The 12,244-nt window shown below is 38.2% G+C and overlaps 1 protein-coding gene across 5 annotated transcripts in view; it reads right to left on the reverse strand.

Moving 5' to 3' along the window:
* Nucleotides 1–12,244, reverse strand: part of XRCC5 (X-ray repair cross complementing 5) — a 53,791-nt gene that overhangs the window by 32,495 nt on the left and 9,052 nt on the right. For 4 of the 5 annotated variants that reach the window (XM_062607785.1, XM_062607783.1, XM_062607788.1 and 1 more), the window contains 4 exons: nucleotides 11,350–11,538; nucleotides 6,732–6,846; nucleotides 4,911–5,049; nucleotides 2,285–2,397 (listed from right to left, as the gene is read on the reverse strand). In XM_062607785.1, coding sequence (XP_062463769.1) covers nucleotides 2,285–2,397; nucleotides 4,911–5,049; nucleotides 6,732–6,846; nucleotides 11,350–11,538 — 556 coding nt within the window. The remainder of the gene's footprint in view (nucleotides 1–2,284; nucleotides 2,398–4,910; nucleotides 5,050–6,731; nucleotides 6,847–11,349; nucleotides 11,539–12,244) is intronic. The other variant, XM_062607784.1, reaches the window with a different exon arrangement.

Raw genomic sequence — 12,244 nt, forward strand, 5'->3', positions numbered from 1 at the left:
AATTATTCTACCTGCAATTATTCTTTGCTGTTTTGTCTTTAAAAACTCAGGAAATTTTATGTTCAGTATAGTATAAATAACCAGATGTGTGTGTCACTACTCCTTTTTTGTGTATGGGAAAAAAAAAAGGTCCCTTTGTAATATTTTCAAGTATTATTTCTTGATTTATATGGCATTACTTATAAATTAAAAATCAAAGTTTAAGCAGCCTCTGATCTTCTTTCCTGAGGGATGTGAATAACTCAGAAAAATAATATCAGGTGGTTCTAGTCCTTCTTTAATTATGTATTTGAAGCTGTTCCAGTTTCTCTAGTTAATAATAAATAATCTTTTCCCCAAAGTTTTTTAAAGAAACAATTTAATACAAAACATACATTTGAATAGTGTCAATATTATGATTCCAAACAATAAAATTCCAGAAAAAAACATAAGGAAAGCATGGGTTTTGAAAATTCCAGTCATAGTTGAAAACTTCCTGATATCATTATCTAAACAGAGTAATTTTAATTCTGCAATCACACCTGAATAATTTTATTATACTGATGTCTACACAACTATTATTGGGCATAATTACTCACACTACTAGTTACAGAAGCAGAGCACACTTTACTTAAGATGTAATTCCTATGTGTTATGAAAGCCACAAACCAGAGAAGCACATCATAAAAAATTATCAAAAGCAATAAATAATATATTTTGTGCACTGAGAAAATATAAGCCAATTTGTTAATTGAGGCATATTTATGTGAATCAAGAATAACCCTAGAATTATATTCTACAATTAATTATTAATTATGTATCTGAAGGTATTAACACATTGTCTGACCAATGGGGGGGGGGGGGGGATGAAAACCACGTAAAACAGCAGCTCACTTACAGGAGCATTATTTTTTTATCTGTTTTCCTCTTAGTTTCTTTAAAATAAAAGTCAGACTTCAGGTCAAAATAGGAGATCATCCTCCAGCATAAGAAAATGCTGCACAAGGTGAAATACATCTTGTGGAATTAAATGAAGACAGTAAGACTCAGCTGTAGGCCAAGTTAATAATATGCTTTGGACCACCACACTGCAATAACGTAAGGGCATAACTAGCAACATGCAGGGGTCTCTGTGGCACCTGTACTGTAAAGTAAAAATACGTTTAGTAACATCCATTTGGGAGCAAGCTCCCACAGATACTACCTATTTTATTAGCATCTCTCCTTCCTGGTAAAGGTAACGATTCCTCAGCTTTCATCACCAGTACTATTTTGTTCGGACAGCGATACATTTCAAAGAACAGCAAGAGGGCTGAGAGCTTTCAGAACAGAAGGTGCAGTGCTGCCCTATGATTTTCTTTCTGTTTTGAGTGGCGAAGGGGACTGGATCAAGTGAACTCCAAGAGTAAAATTACAGTCACCCTGCACAATATCCCGGAGAAGAAAGAGTGGGAGCACCTTAACATTACTAGCAAATACTGGTGCTCACATCTCTGTACTTTCTCCTCGTATGTGCTGCTTCAAGAAGGGTTTTCTTAAGCCTTTGCCTAAGGCTTCCCTAATACTCAAGTCCTGGATTTTCTGCAGGAAACCACCTTGTGCTGGATAGCTTTTATTAAGGTACTTGCACAATGTAAGTTTCTTACATCTTCCAGCTAAAACGAATGGCAAAGTTAATATCACAAGTACAGGTTAAGTGCTTATAAACACCAAGCATCTTGCTGAAATATGGAGAGCTCTTGAACGACATTATCTTCATCTAAGTTCCATGAAGTCTTTGCTACATTTAGGTTTTATCATAGTAGAAACAAGAAGCAAGTCACAGTTTACAAACTAGTCCTCATGGAAATGAGGATAAACCCAGTCAGTTCTCAGGCTGTGACATTTCTTTAATGTTCAGAGAGAGACTTCTTCTGCTCTCATGGCTGGACAAAACCCAAAAAGGCTATTGCATGATCTGAACAGAAAAGAGACCACCTTCTGTTGCAGATCTGGCATCACTATTTAAGTTCATGAGATGAAATGAAACTACAATATCTCTTGTCTCCACAGAGATCTGAGTTCAGTGGTTCTTACTTTAATTGAGGGCCCAACAGCCACATTTATGAATGTCTGTCCTCACAAGACTACATACTGTTTACATGTACTGGAATGACAAAGTCAAATCACTCCTGTATACATGACCGCAGATGCCCCCCTCCTAACACTGGAATGCAGTACCACATCACAACTTCAGTGAATTCAAACTGAAATCCATTGTTTGAACAACCCAGGTAGTTGAATGGGAAGAAGTTTAGTACTGTACCTGAGAGAATCTGCTGAATCCCAAAACAGAAAAACATTTTGCTTCTGTTTTGTATTTCATTTGCTCTTCATCTTCCTTGGAAAAAGGAACTATATCACTCCCATAGCGAAACCCTGGAGAATAAGACAAGAGCATCCGGTAAGCATATGGCCCTACAACTCTAACACCAAAATTAGCTCTCTGAATATTTTAACAATCATGCATGCCCCACAGCTACACTCCACACACACTCAACAAATTACTTTCCCTGTTAACAAAAAAAACCACACACCCATAGAAAGAAACATTTTGTACTCCATGAATAGCAGTTGCACTCCTTGTGCATTGTTTTATGTAATACAGCTACCCTCGTAGAGAGCAGAAAATAAGGAAACAGAAAATAAGGAAACTGAACATCTTGCCCAACAAAGTTACACTTGCAGAACAGATTTGAGCAAATCAGAATAGATTTCAGCAAGTAGACGGCAACACTCCTTGCAAATGTAACAGAGAAAAAAAACAAACATACCACAGAGCACAGACAGGAAACCAAAAGAGATCCAGAAAACAAAATGTGTTAACAGTGGAAGTGAGATACACCTTCATACACAAAGGTACAGGTTGTATGCAGAAGTGGTGTCTGTACGTATTTGTTTTACTTCCCATGCCTTACATTGCAGGGATACCTCCACAAAACAGGAAGTTGTTAGCTTCTCAGATCTATCATCTGTTCCAACTGCTTATTCCACCATCTCAAGCTCCAATATCCTCCCTGTATGTAACATGACCACTTTATTTATACTATAACAGACTAAGGGCAATATCCTCAAGTGCAAAGAAAGCAGAAGGAACAGAGGTAAATCCCTGGATGAAAAACTATATGCAGACAGATTTTTCCTGGAAACTGAAAAGCAAGCACACATGCAGAATGAATGGAATTTCAGTACGGGTGCTTCAAATGCAAAATACTGTCTAATTACAGTATTTTCAAAAAGTTCACTGATGGAGAAATCTTTGATCTCTTTGTTCACATCGAGCTGTTCATCACTTCTTACTAATATCCCACATCCACTCATCAACTTAGGCTGTCAGGACATCAGCAGAGAATGGTCACAAATGCTTCAAAATATACATAACATAAAAAGTGGATTTTTTAAATTTTATTATAAATTTTGAAGTTATAAAACATAAACGGACTAATACTGCTTACCTATCATTTCTGCTTAAAGAAACAAAAAAAACCAGCACAGTCATTGGGACATTTTTATCTGCTACTGCTACAAGACACCTTTGATTGCTACAATTGAAAGATGTTAAATGAAAAAAAAATGCAGTATTGATCTTCATTTTTAAATTTACTTTACCCATTTGAGAGCACTTTCTACACTGTTATCTCAATAGTTCTGCCCTTTATAGTTAATACAATTGCCCTTGTGCGGGATAAAAACAGCAGAAGAAAGAAAAAAATTAGTAATAAAATATATCCATACAAGCACAAAAAATGTAAATATATTTGCTTAACTCAGTTTTTTAAAACTAGAGCATTTCATACTCTTCTGGGGCCTTCAGTCTTCTATGGAATTAAATCTGCTCTGAAACAAGCTGAAGATTATAAAAGAAGTATTCTTCATAACAATACCTCGGATAGAACCTATTACAGAATTTAAGAAACAAAACTAATAGACTCTTGAACACTAAACCCTCCTTTAATCATAGAATCATAGAATAGTTAGGGTTGGAAAGGACCTTAAGATCATCTAGCTCCAACCCCCCTGCCACAGGCAAGGACATCTCCCGCTAAACCATGTCACCCAAGGCTCTGTCCAACCTGGCCTTGAACACTGACAGGGATGGAGCATGCACCAAATATTCTGGTTCTCAGAATTTCCCTTTTCTCCAGATCCCTCCACTAACTTTTCCCTTTCAATCCTGTTGTATGCTCACAATCTTACGTCCTCCTCTACTGCCACTGAGGACAGGGCAGGCAAGGAAGAGCAGGTATGAGAGGAAGGACTGGAAAAAGGGATGAGAAGTAAACCCAAAGCAATTTGTCTCTGAACACTACAGTAAGAAAATAAGTTGAAACATGCTGAAATTTTCAGCTCTCAATTTACTTAATGCTGCTCAAGAAACAACCTCCTTCATAAAACCTTTTAAAGGAAATATATAGAGAGCTGTCATCAAACTATGCTTGGTGGTTTTCCAAAGTGCATCCATGAAGGAAATAATGGTTTCATCTTCCCAGAGTATCTAGAGCAGCTCGTTATCTAGAAAAGAAAGTGTTATGAAAGTATACATGTGATCAGTACAACTGAAGACTTGAAAACAGAATAGAGGTAGCAGCACTACTCAATACAGAACTGAGGTATGGTCCTCCAGAGAATATAGTTTAGGAAGCTGTAGTACCTTTCAAGTTCTACCTGGTGGTATTATTATTGTTATTCCTATTACTGGCAAAAGCAGGAATTTTTAAAATATCTGAAGACAAAGTCTCACATAACAGTGTCTGTGTTCCATCAGCTTACAGAACTTACATTCTAAGATCACAGCTAGGCTTCAAAGTATAAAACTGAAAGATGTTTAGGTGATTTAAGAGTACAAGCCATTATCATGGTTTGTCTTCAGGGTGTACATAAAGAAGTCATACCTTGAATAGTATCATCTTTCTGAACCTCTGTCTCATCATCATCATTCAAGCAGTAAACAGTCTCTCTCCGCACATCATCTTTTCTGAGGGTTTTAGCATCCACAGTTGTCCAAACTTTTTTCAGCTTCTCTTCTGTGACCTTTATATCAGAATTCAAAGAAAAGGAACATCTTTCAGACTGCTTACAAAAACATGCAAAAAATTCTGAGACCAAGTGTTGCATTATTTTCCCAATAAGGGACTAATAATGACAGCCTCAAATACGCATCTCTGACTGCTGACACAGTGCTTTCAGCACAGACTGATCTGCTTGTGACCTACCACCTGAACTGTACCATATTTGCCCTGATTACTCATTAAAGTAAAGCGCTAAGTCATTTGTGAAAGTCTTTTAGTCACAGATAGCATGTAACTTGATATGTATTTTACTTCCTCCACCTATATAAACACTTTTGACAAAAAAAAATAGATATGTGTTAAAGATGCAAGAAGATTCAATGCTTATTCAGCTTGTTTGCCCATGCTTTGCATCAGGCTTACTACAATTCAGGATAAAAATACCATATATTACTGGAACTTCCCCAAAAGGCACGAGAAGATCCCAGTTGCATAACAGGACTGGGAGAGGAAAGAAGGAATAAATGTCTGCAATGAGTGAATGTTTCCCAACTGGGAAAGAAAAATATTTTTTTTTTTTAATCACTACTTTAGTAAAATCAATGGTGTATTTAGTGAATGAGAAGAAAAAATGGAAAACTGCCCAGAAAACAGAAAAGACAGAACAGATTATGTCCATAGATATCTCAAGTCTATTCCTAGCTCTGACCCAACTGCTGTATGACCTTTGGGCTAGTCACTCAGTTCATGTTGCTCACTCTCCCAAGCTTAATTTACACACAAAATAAAGACCTTCAGGAGAGGACGCTTAGTGCATATTTGTACTGATCTGGCAAAATATCCCAGTAAAAGTAAGTAAGCATAAATAGAAAGCTAGCAGCAGAGATGTCTTTCAAGGATAGTATGCCTGTCTCTGAGAAATCAGATATATTTCAACTTCACAATACATCTTCCAGAAACGTTGTGACACTGGCCAGACTCTTTGTCTTGGGTTCAAATACAAACCAAGTAATCTCCATTTCACCAGACCCATCAACACTGCCCCACTATATAGTTACCCATTAATTATTCAATAACTGAAATTTTGCACATTTTCTGTGTTTAAATACACTTACTTCTTCCTGGCACTGTGTGAAGGACCCACATAAACTGTAAGGGAAACAGACTATGCACAAGCTCTGCCAAAGAGTATAAAGCAAACAAGCTGAAAAAATACACCTTTTTTTCCAAGTCTGAAGTAACAACAGATGTGATCTGAAACAATAGCTGGTAAAACATTCAGGCCCACCATTTTACATACACATGTGCATAATTCCTCTTGTGCCTAGAGCTTAAAAATCATATATTAAGTCTTATTGAGCTGCAGACATATCACTTATGCCGAATGGAAAGCTTTACATTTGCAGCATTCTTAATTAGGTTCATCAACCTCAACACCATTAAGTGTCAGAGTGTAGATAGCAATTACTTCTATTTCTGTACATCGTGAATTTTAGTTCTTTAACGTGTGTACAATATGGTGAAGTTAGAGTTGCTGTGGGAACCACAGTTTCAGATGTACTGGCGTCTACGCACATAAAATCTCTGCCATAATTATTTCAGATGTTGTTTTATCTTTTATTTTCTTGGTTTTAAATAAAAAACTTGCAGCTGCACCTAACTTGCTGCCAAAATACACTAAAACATACAATTTTATGAACTTACTGATTTGTAGGCCACAATCCTTATAGACAAATTAGAACCAATAGTGAGCTGGCAGGGCCAAGCCATAGGTCTTCTTTCTATTTTCTTAAACATTGAAAGATGCTCCAGGCTTTCTCTAAATCAGGAAAACAGAAATGAACTCTGGTAAACCGTAATAAAATATTACAGACAATACACTCTCTTCAGGGAGATGCAGAAGTCCAATCGTTTTAACTTACGACTGCACAAAGCACTAGAAAATAAACTGTATGAATAATCTTGTCATTAACTATTGTCAGGAAAAGAGAACGAAAAAAAGAAGTGGTACAGCAGATTATTCACATTTCAAGCCTTTACCATGGTGTGACACTAGTGCTTAAAGACAGTATGAAACCAACAATTGCTTATTAAGCGTTTTACAATTATCTTTGCTTACCCAATTAGGGCATGTAGCTATTTGAAAAACCCAAATTAGAAAAAGCTCCCTAAATGGCAAAATGTTTTCTGCAGTGGACATGAAGAAATAAAGAATCCAGTTTCAATGAACAGTATTTTGTCTGCGTGGTAATTAACTTTTGACACTTTGTTTTTTATACAGTACTAACGAACTCATTATTTTCAGGGCATTCCGCTAGAGTGAAACAAGTTACTTTCAATGTTTCTAGCATAAGCAGCATATATACAAGTTTATAAAGACAAAAAAAAAGGAACTGTAATGATTTTATACTAAAAAGTGTTAACTTCATTGCACAACTTTAAGCAGTGGAGTCCAAAAATTAACTAATCTACTAACTAATTAACTTATATTACTGTGAAATCAAATAGGATTGCACCCCAGAACAGCTTCCAGCTCACATAAACCATACCAGCTATTTTGCTGTACAATTACAATGCAGAGAAAGCAATCCATTTTTCTTTTATTGCACGATGAAGCAAAGATAAAACGGTGCTGACCTGCTCTTTTGCACATGATGATAAAACCCAAGACCTACCTCTCTCTTCAGTAAAGCACTTGTCTGGCAGAAATTAGCATTAACACCTGAAAAATCAGTATAGAATTCATGGTATTTTCATGTTTCTTAGGATGAGCTGACTTTTTTTTAATGTCTAACACAATTTAAGACAGAATTAACAAAGAAAATGCACTGGGATATTTATCATGAGATAATTACAGAATCATAGAACAGTTAGGGTTGGAAAGGACCTTAAGATCATCCAGTTCCAACACCCCTGCGATGGGCAGGGACACCTCACACTAAACCATGCCACCCAAGGCTCTGTCCAATCTGGCCTTGAACACCACCAGGGATGGAGCATTCACAACTTCCTTGGGCAACCCGTTCCAGTACCTCACCACCCTTACAGCAAAAAAAAAAACCTTCCTCCTTATACTCAATCTAAACTTGCTCTGTTTAAGCTTGAACCCGTTACCCCTTGTCCTATCACTACAGCCCCTAATGAAGAGTCCATCCCCAGCATCCCTATAGGCCCCCTTCAGATACTTCAAGGCTGCTATGAGGTCTCCACGCAGCCTTCTCTTTTCCAGGCTGAACAGTCCCCACCTTTCTCAGCCTGTCTTCATACAGGAGGTGCTCCAGTCCCCTGATCATCCTCGTGGCCCTCCTCTGGACTTGTTCCAACAGTTCCATGTCCTTTTTATGTTGAGGACACCAGAACTGCACACAATACTCCCAAGTGAGGTCTCACAAGAGCAGAAGGGCAGGATCACCTCCTTCAACCTGCTGGTCACACTCCTTTTGATGCAGCCCAGGATATGGCTGGCTTTCTGGGCTGCAAGCGCACACTGCTGGCTCATGTTCATTTTCTCATCAGCCAACACCCCCAAGTCCTTCTCTGCAGGGCTGCTCTGAATCTCTTCTTTACCCAACCTGTAGCTGTGCCTGGGATTGCTCTGACCCAGCTGTAGGACCTTGCACTTGGCATGGTTAAACTTCATAAGGTTGGCATCAGCCCACCTCACAAATGTGTCAAGGTCCCTCTGGATGGCATTCCTTCCCTCCAGTGTATCAACCAAACCACAGAGCTTGGTGTCATCAGCAAACTTGCTGAGGGCACACTCAATCTCACTGTCCATGTCAGCGATGAAGATGTTGAACAAGAGCGGTCCCAACACCGATCCCTGAGGGACACCACTCGTTACTGGTCTCCAGCTGGACATTGAGCCATTGACCACAACTCTTTGTGTGAGGCCATCCAGCCAGTTCTTTAGCCAACCAGTGGTCCATCTATCTAATTGATGTCTCTCCAATTTAGAGGCAAGGACGTTGTGTGGGACAGTGCTTAACGCTTTGCACAAGTCCACATCGTATTTTGCTTTTTCCTCATGGAAAGGAAGCAATAGAGACATCAATGCAGGATTTTTAAAAAGAATCTTTTACGACATCAGTAAAAGTATTCAACATACATTCAAGAACGTGTGTGAAAATCAAACACGTGTCAAATGCCTAAAAATGTCATTTAAGCACAATTTATGAATTCTGCCCTTTTAATTCCTTACATTTACAGAAGAAAAATGCTCCATCTTATCAAAGACGTAGCCAATAAAACCCTACTAAACGCACATTTCAACTTGGACTTTTAAAAAAAGGCTTGTCTCTGCTCTCCAATCCCTTCCCCCAAAATCCAGAGGCAGCAGAAGTACCTCCTGTCCAACAGTCAGAATATCAAACCCTTTAAAAAAAAATAATAAAAATTGCTCACTTACTTTCTTGACATGACTAAATTATTTTCACAAGAGTTGAAATATTTTTACCAGCAGGAATAATGAATACAGGGAAACAGAGAGTGTACTCCAGTTGGTAAATTATCATGACAGATTTGAAAAGCTAACTTCTTAAACCTTGATAAATAACTTAAGTGCATCTAAAATCTCACATATTCTTAAACAACTAAAGCTTTAATCTATTAGCCATATGCCTATTTATCCAGAGATTTTGGATTTTCCCTTAAATCATGGCACAAAAACAGCTTACACAGTAGCATGGACCTGTGATTAAGAGATAAAGAAGGTGACAAGCCATGTAGTAGCTTCATGCGTATGGATTATCCTAATGGATAAATGGGCCCAGAAAGATACTGCCTTTCCATGCAGCCTTTTAACAACTGACAAAGCCTGCTTTCTTCTGCAGACTGATTCCCATGTTGACTAATATGAAGTACATACACAGTGATACATTTTTCTTCACTAATCCACACTAATGCAAAATAACAGTTTAACTGGCTGCTGAGGTGCAAAGCAGATCAGTTGGGCAGGGTGAGGGAAAGAAACCCCACAAATAAAATTATGAATAATAACATGCAAACCTTCAGGTACAAACCTCATCTAAACATTACACTTGATAATCACATTACAGTTAAGGTTTACTAAGATTCCTGAAAAACACATTATCTAAAAGATGGCACTCCATAATTGTAGAACAGAATTACTAAGACAGTAACAGCAGACTTCTATAAAGCACACAGATGCATTTTGCTTTTTTCCTGAGACAACACCTCCATGGAGAAGTGTTGGATATACCATTAACTACAGTTTTTCAGACACAAACATATATTTGCATTCTTTCACTGGGAAAACATGAAGTGAAAAACCATCTTTCAATTCCTGCATTTAGGAATGCCTCTAAAAAATTATACTGTTTGGCACAACAGCACAATAGTCTCTGATTAACGACCAGGGAACTAGATGATCTTAAGGTCCTTTCCAACCCTAATCATTTTACGATTCAACAAACAACATTACAAAGGACATGAAACTGTTGGAACAAGTCCAGAGGAGGGCCACAAGGATGATCAGCAGAGGAGCACCTCCCGTATGAAGATAGGCTGAGGAAGTTGGGGCTGTTCAGCCTGGAGAAGAGAAGGCTGCATGGAGACCTCATAGCAGCCTTCCAGTATCTGAAGGGGGCCTATCAGGATGCTGGGGATGGACTCTTCATTAGGGGCTGCAGTGATAGGACAAGGGGTAATGGGTTCAAACTTAAACAGGGCAAGTTTAGACTGGATATAAGGAAGAAATTCTTTCCTGTTAGGGTGGCGAGGCACTGGAATAGGTTGCCCAGGGAAGTTTTGAATGCTCCATCCCTGGTGGTGTTCAAGGCCAGATTGGACAGAGCCTTGGGAGGCACGGTTTAGCGGGAGGTGTCCCTGCCCATGGCAGGGGTGCTGGAGCTAGGTGATCTTAAGGTCCTTTCCAGCCCTAACTATTCTATGATTACTCAAAACATTAGTGGGAGTTCAATAAACTAGTGAGCTAAAAGAACAAAGGCTACCATTAAATGCAAATGTTTTTTCCAAAACATGCTTTTGCAATCTCATTTATAGAAACATTCTCTCCAAAATCCACCAAAATTTATCCAAATTCCACAGATGGAAGAAAATGTATTTCTTTTTCTTTAAATACAGAGATAGAAAATACATTTTTTTACTGAAATCTTTTCTGCCTATTATGAAGCCACAGAAAAAGCTGTTTGAAAAGTACTGTGCGTACAATAAGTTATAAAATTCACTGACTTCAGTGAAACTGGATTTCAAGTGACTGATTATTTAATTAATTTCATCCTTTGGGGAAGAAATCAGAACGTAAATTTAAAGTATGATAAAGAGGATTAGCCAAGTTTACCTGAAAGTATAAATTTCTTCCAGCCCTCCTTCTTCGTCCAAATTATGCATCAGTTTCCTCACCACGTCAACGCCTTCCTTCTGTTGCTCAGTTAAACCCTTTTTTGGAAAAGGGTTTCTGTGAATATGAGAATGTACACTGGCACTTGTATCTCCGCCTCCATCATCAACATCCACTGGAAATGGCAGACTAAGAATACAAGCAGAAGCAGCTAATTTTGACTTTCTTCTTAATTAAAATAAACCAAAACAAAAATTATATCAACAGTTCCTATCTAGCTGCCGTCAGATGTATAAAGAGCCACATGGCTTGTGAAACACATTAAGTAGTATTTCAAGTCTACTTGGCATTGGTAACATCTTCACCAGGGTGCTGCACCAGTTCTGGGCATCAAACAACAATAAAGATGTCCACATATGGGAAGAGAGATTAGAAAATAGCTATGAAAACAGACTGAACAAAATAAAGCCCATAGAGAAGGGAGTCAGAGGGCAAGACAGTCTTAAATATAAGCCTGCTGTTGCAGAGGGGAAGGGAACAATCAGCCTTACATACTAAGCTTGCACTCAAATTGCATCATGGAGTAAGGCAGATATTCCAAAAACTTATACAGACATTTCAAACCATAATCTCTAAAACTAACTCTCTGAGAAGATAGGAAAGTCTCCATCACTGGAAATACTTATTAGACAAACACCACTCAGCAATGACATACACACAAATGACCCTGTCTGAAGTAGAGGATTGCTCTAGATGACTTGTTAAAATCCACTCCAGGCTTGTGATTCGGTAATGGCTCCAAATGCCAGCAAACAGGACTTTCTCTGCAGTGGAGCTGCTAGTTATTTCTGGAATATATGTTACTCTTTGAGATTTCAACAGCTTACACACTAGG

The sequence above is a fragment of the Pezoporus occidentalis genome, unplaced genomic scaffold (genome assembly GCF_034315485.1).
Source record: "Pezoporus occidentalis ecotype Australia unplaced genomic scaffold, CSIRO_AGI_Poc_V1 ctg126, whole genome shotgun sequence".
Taxonomy (NCBI): domain Eukaryota; kingdom Metazoa; phylum Chordata; class Aves; order Psittaciformes; family Psittacidae; genus Pezoporus; species Pezoporus occidentalis.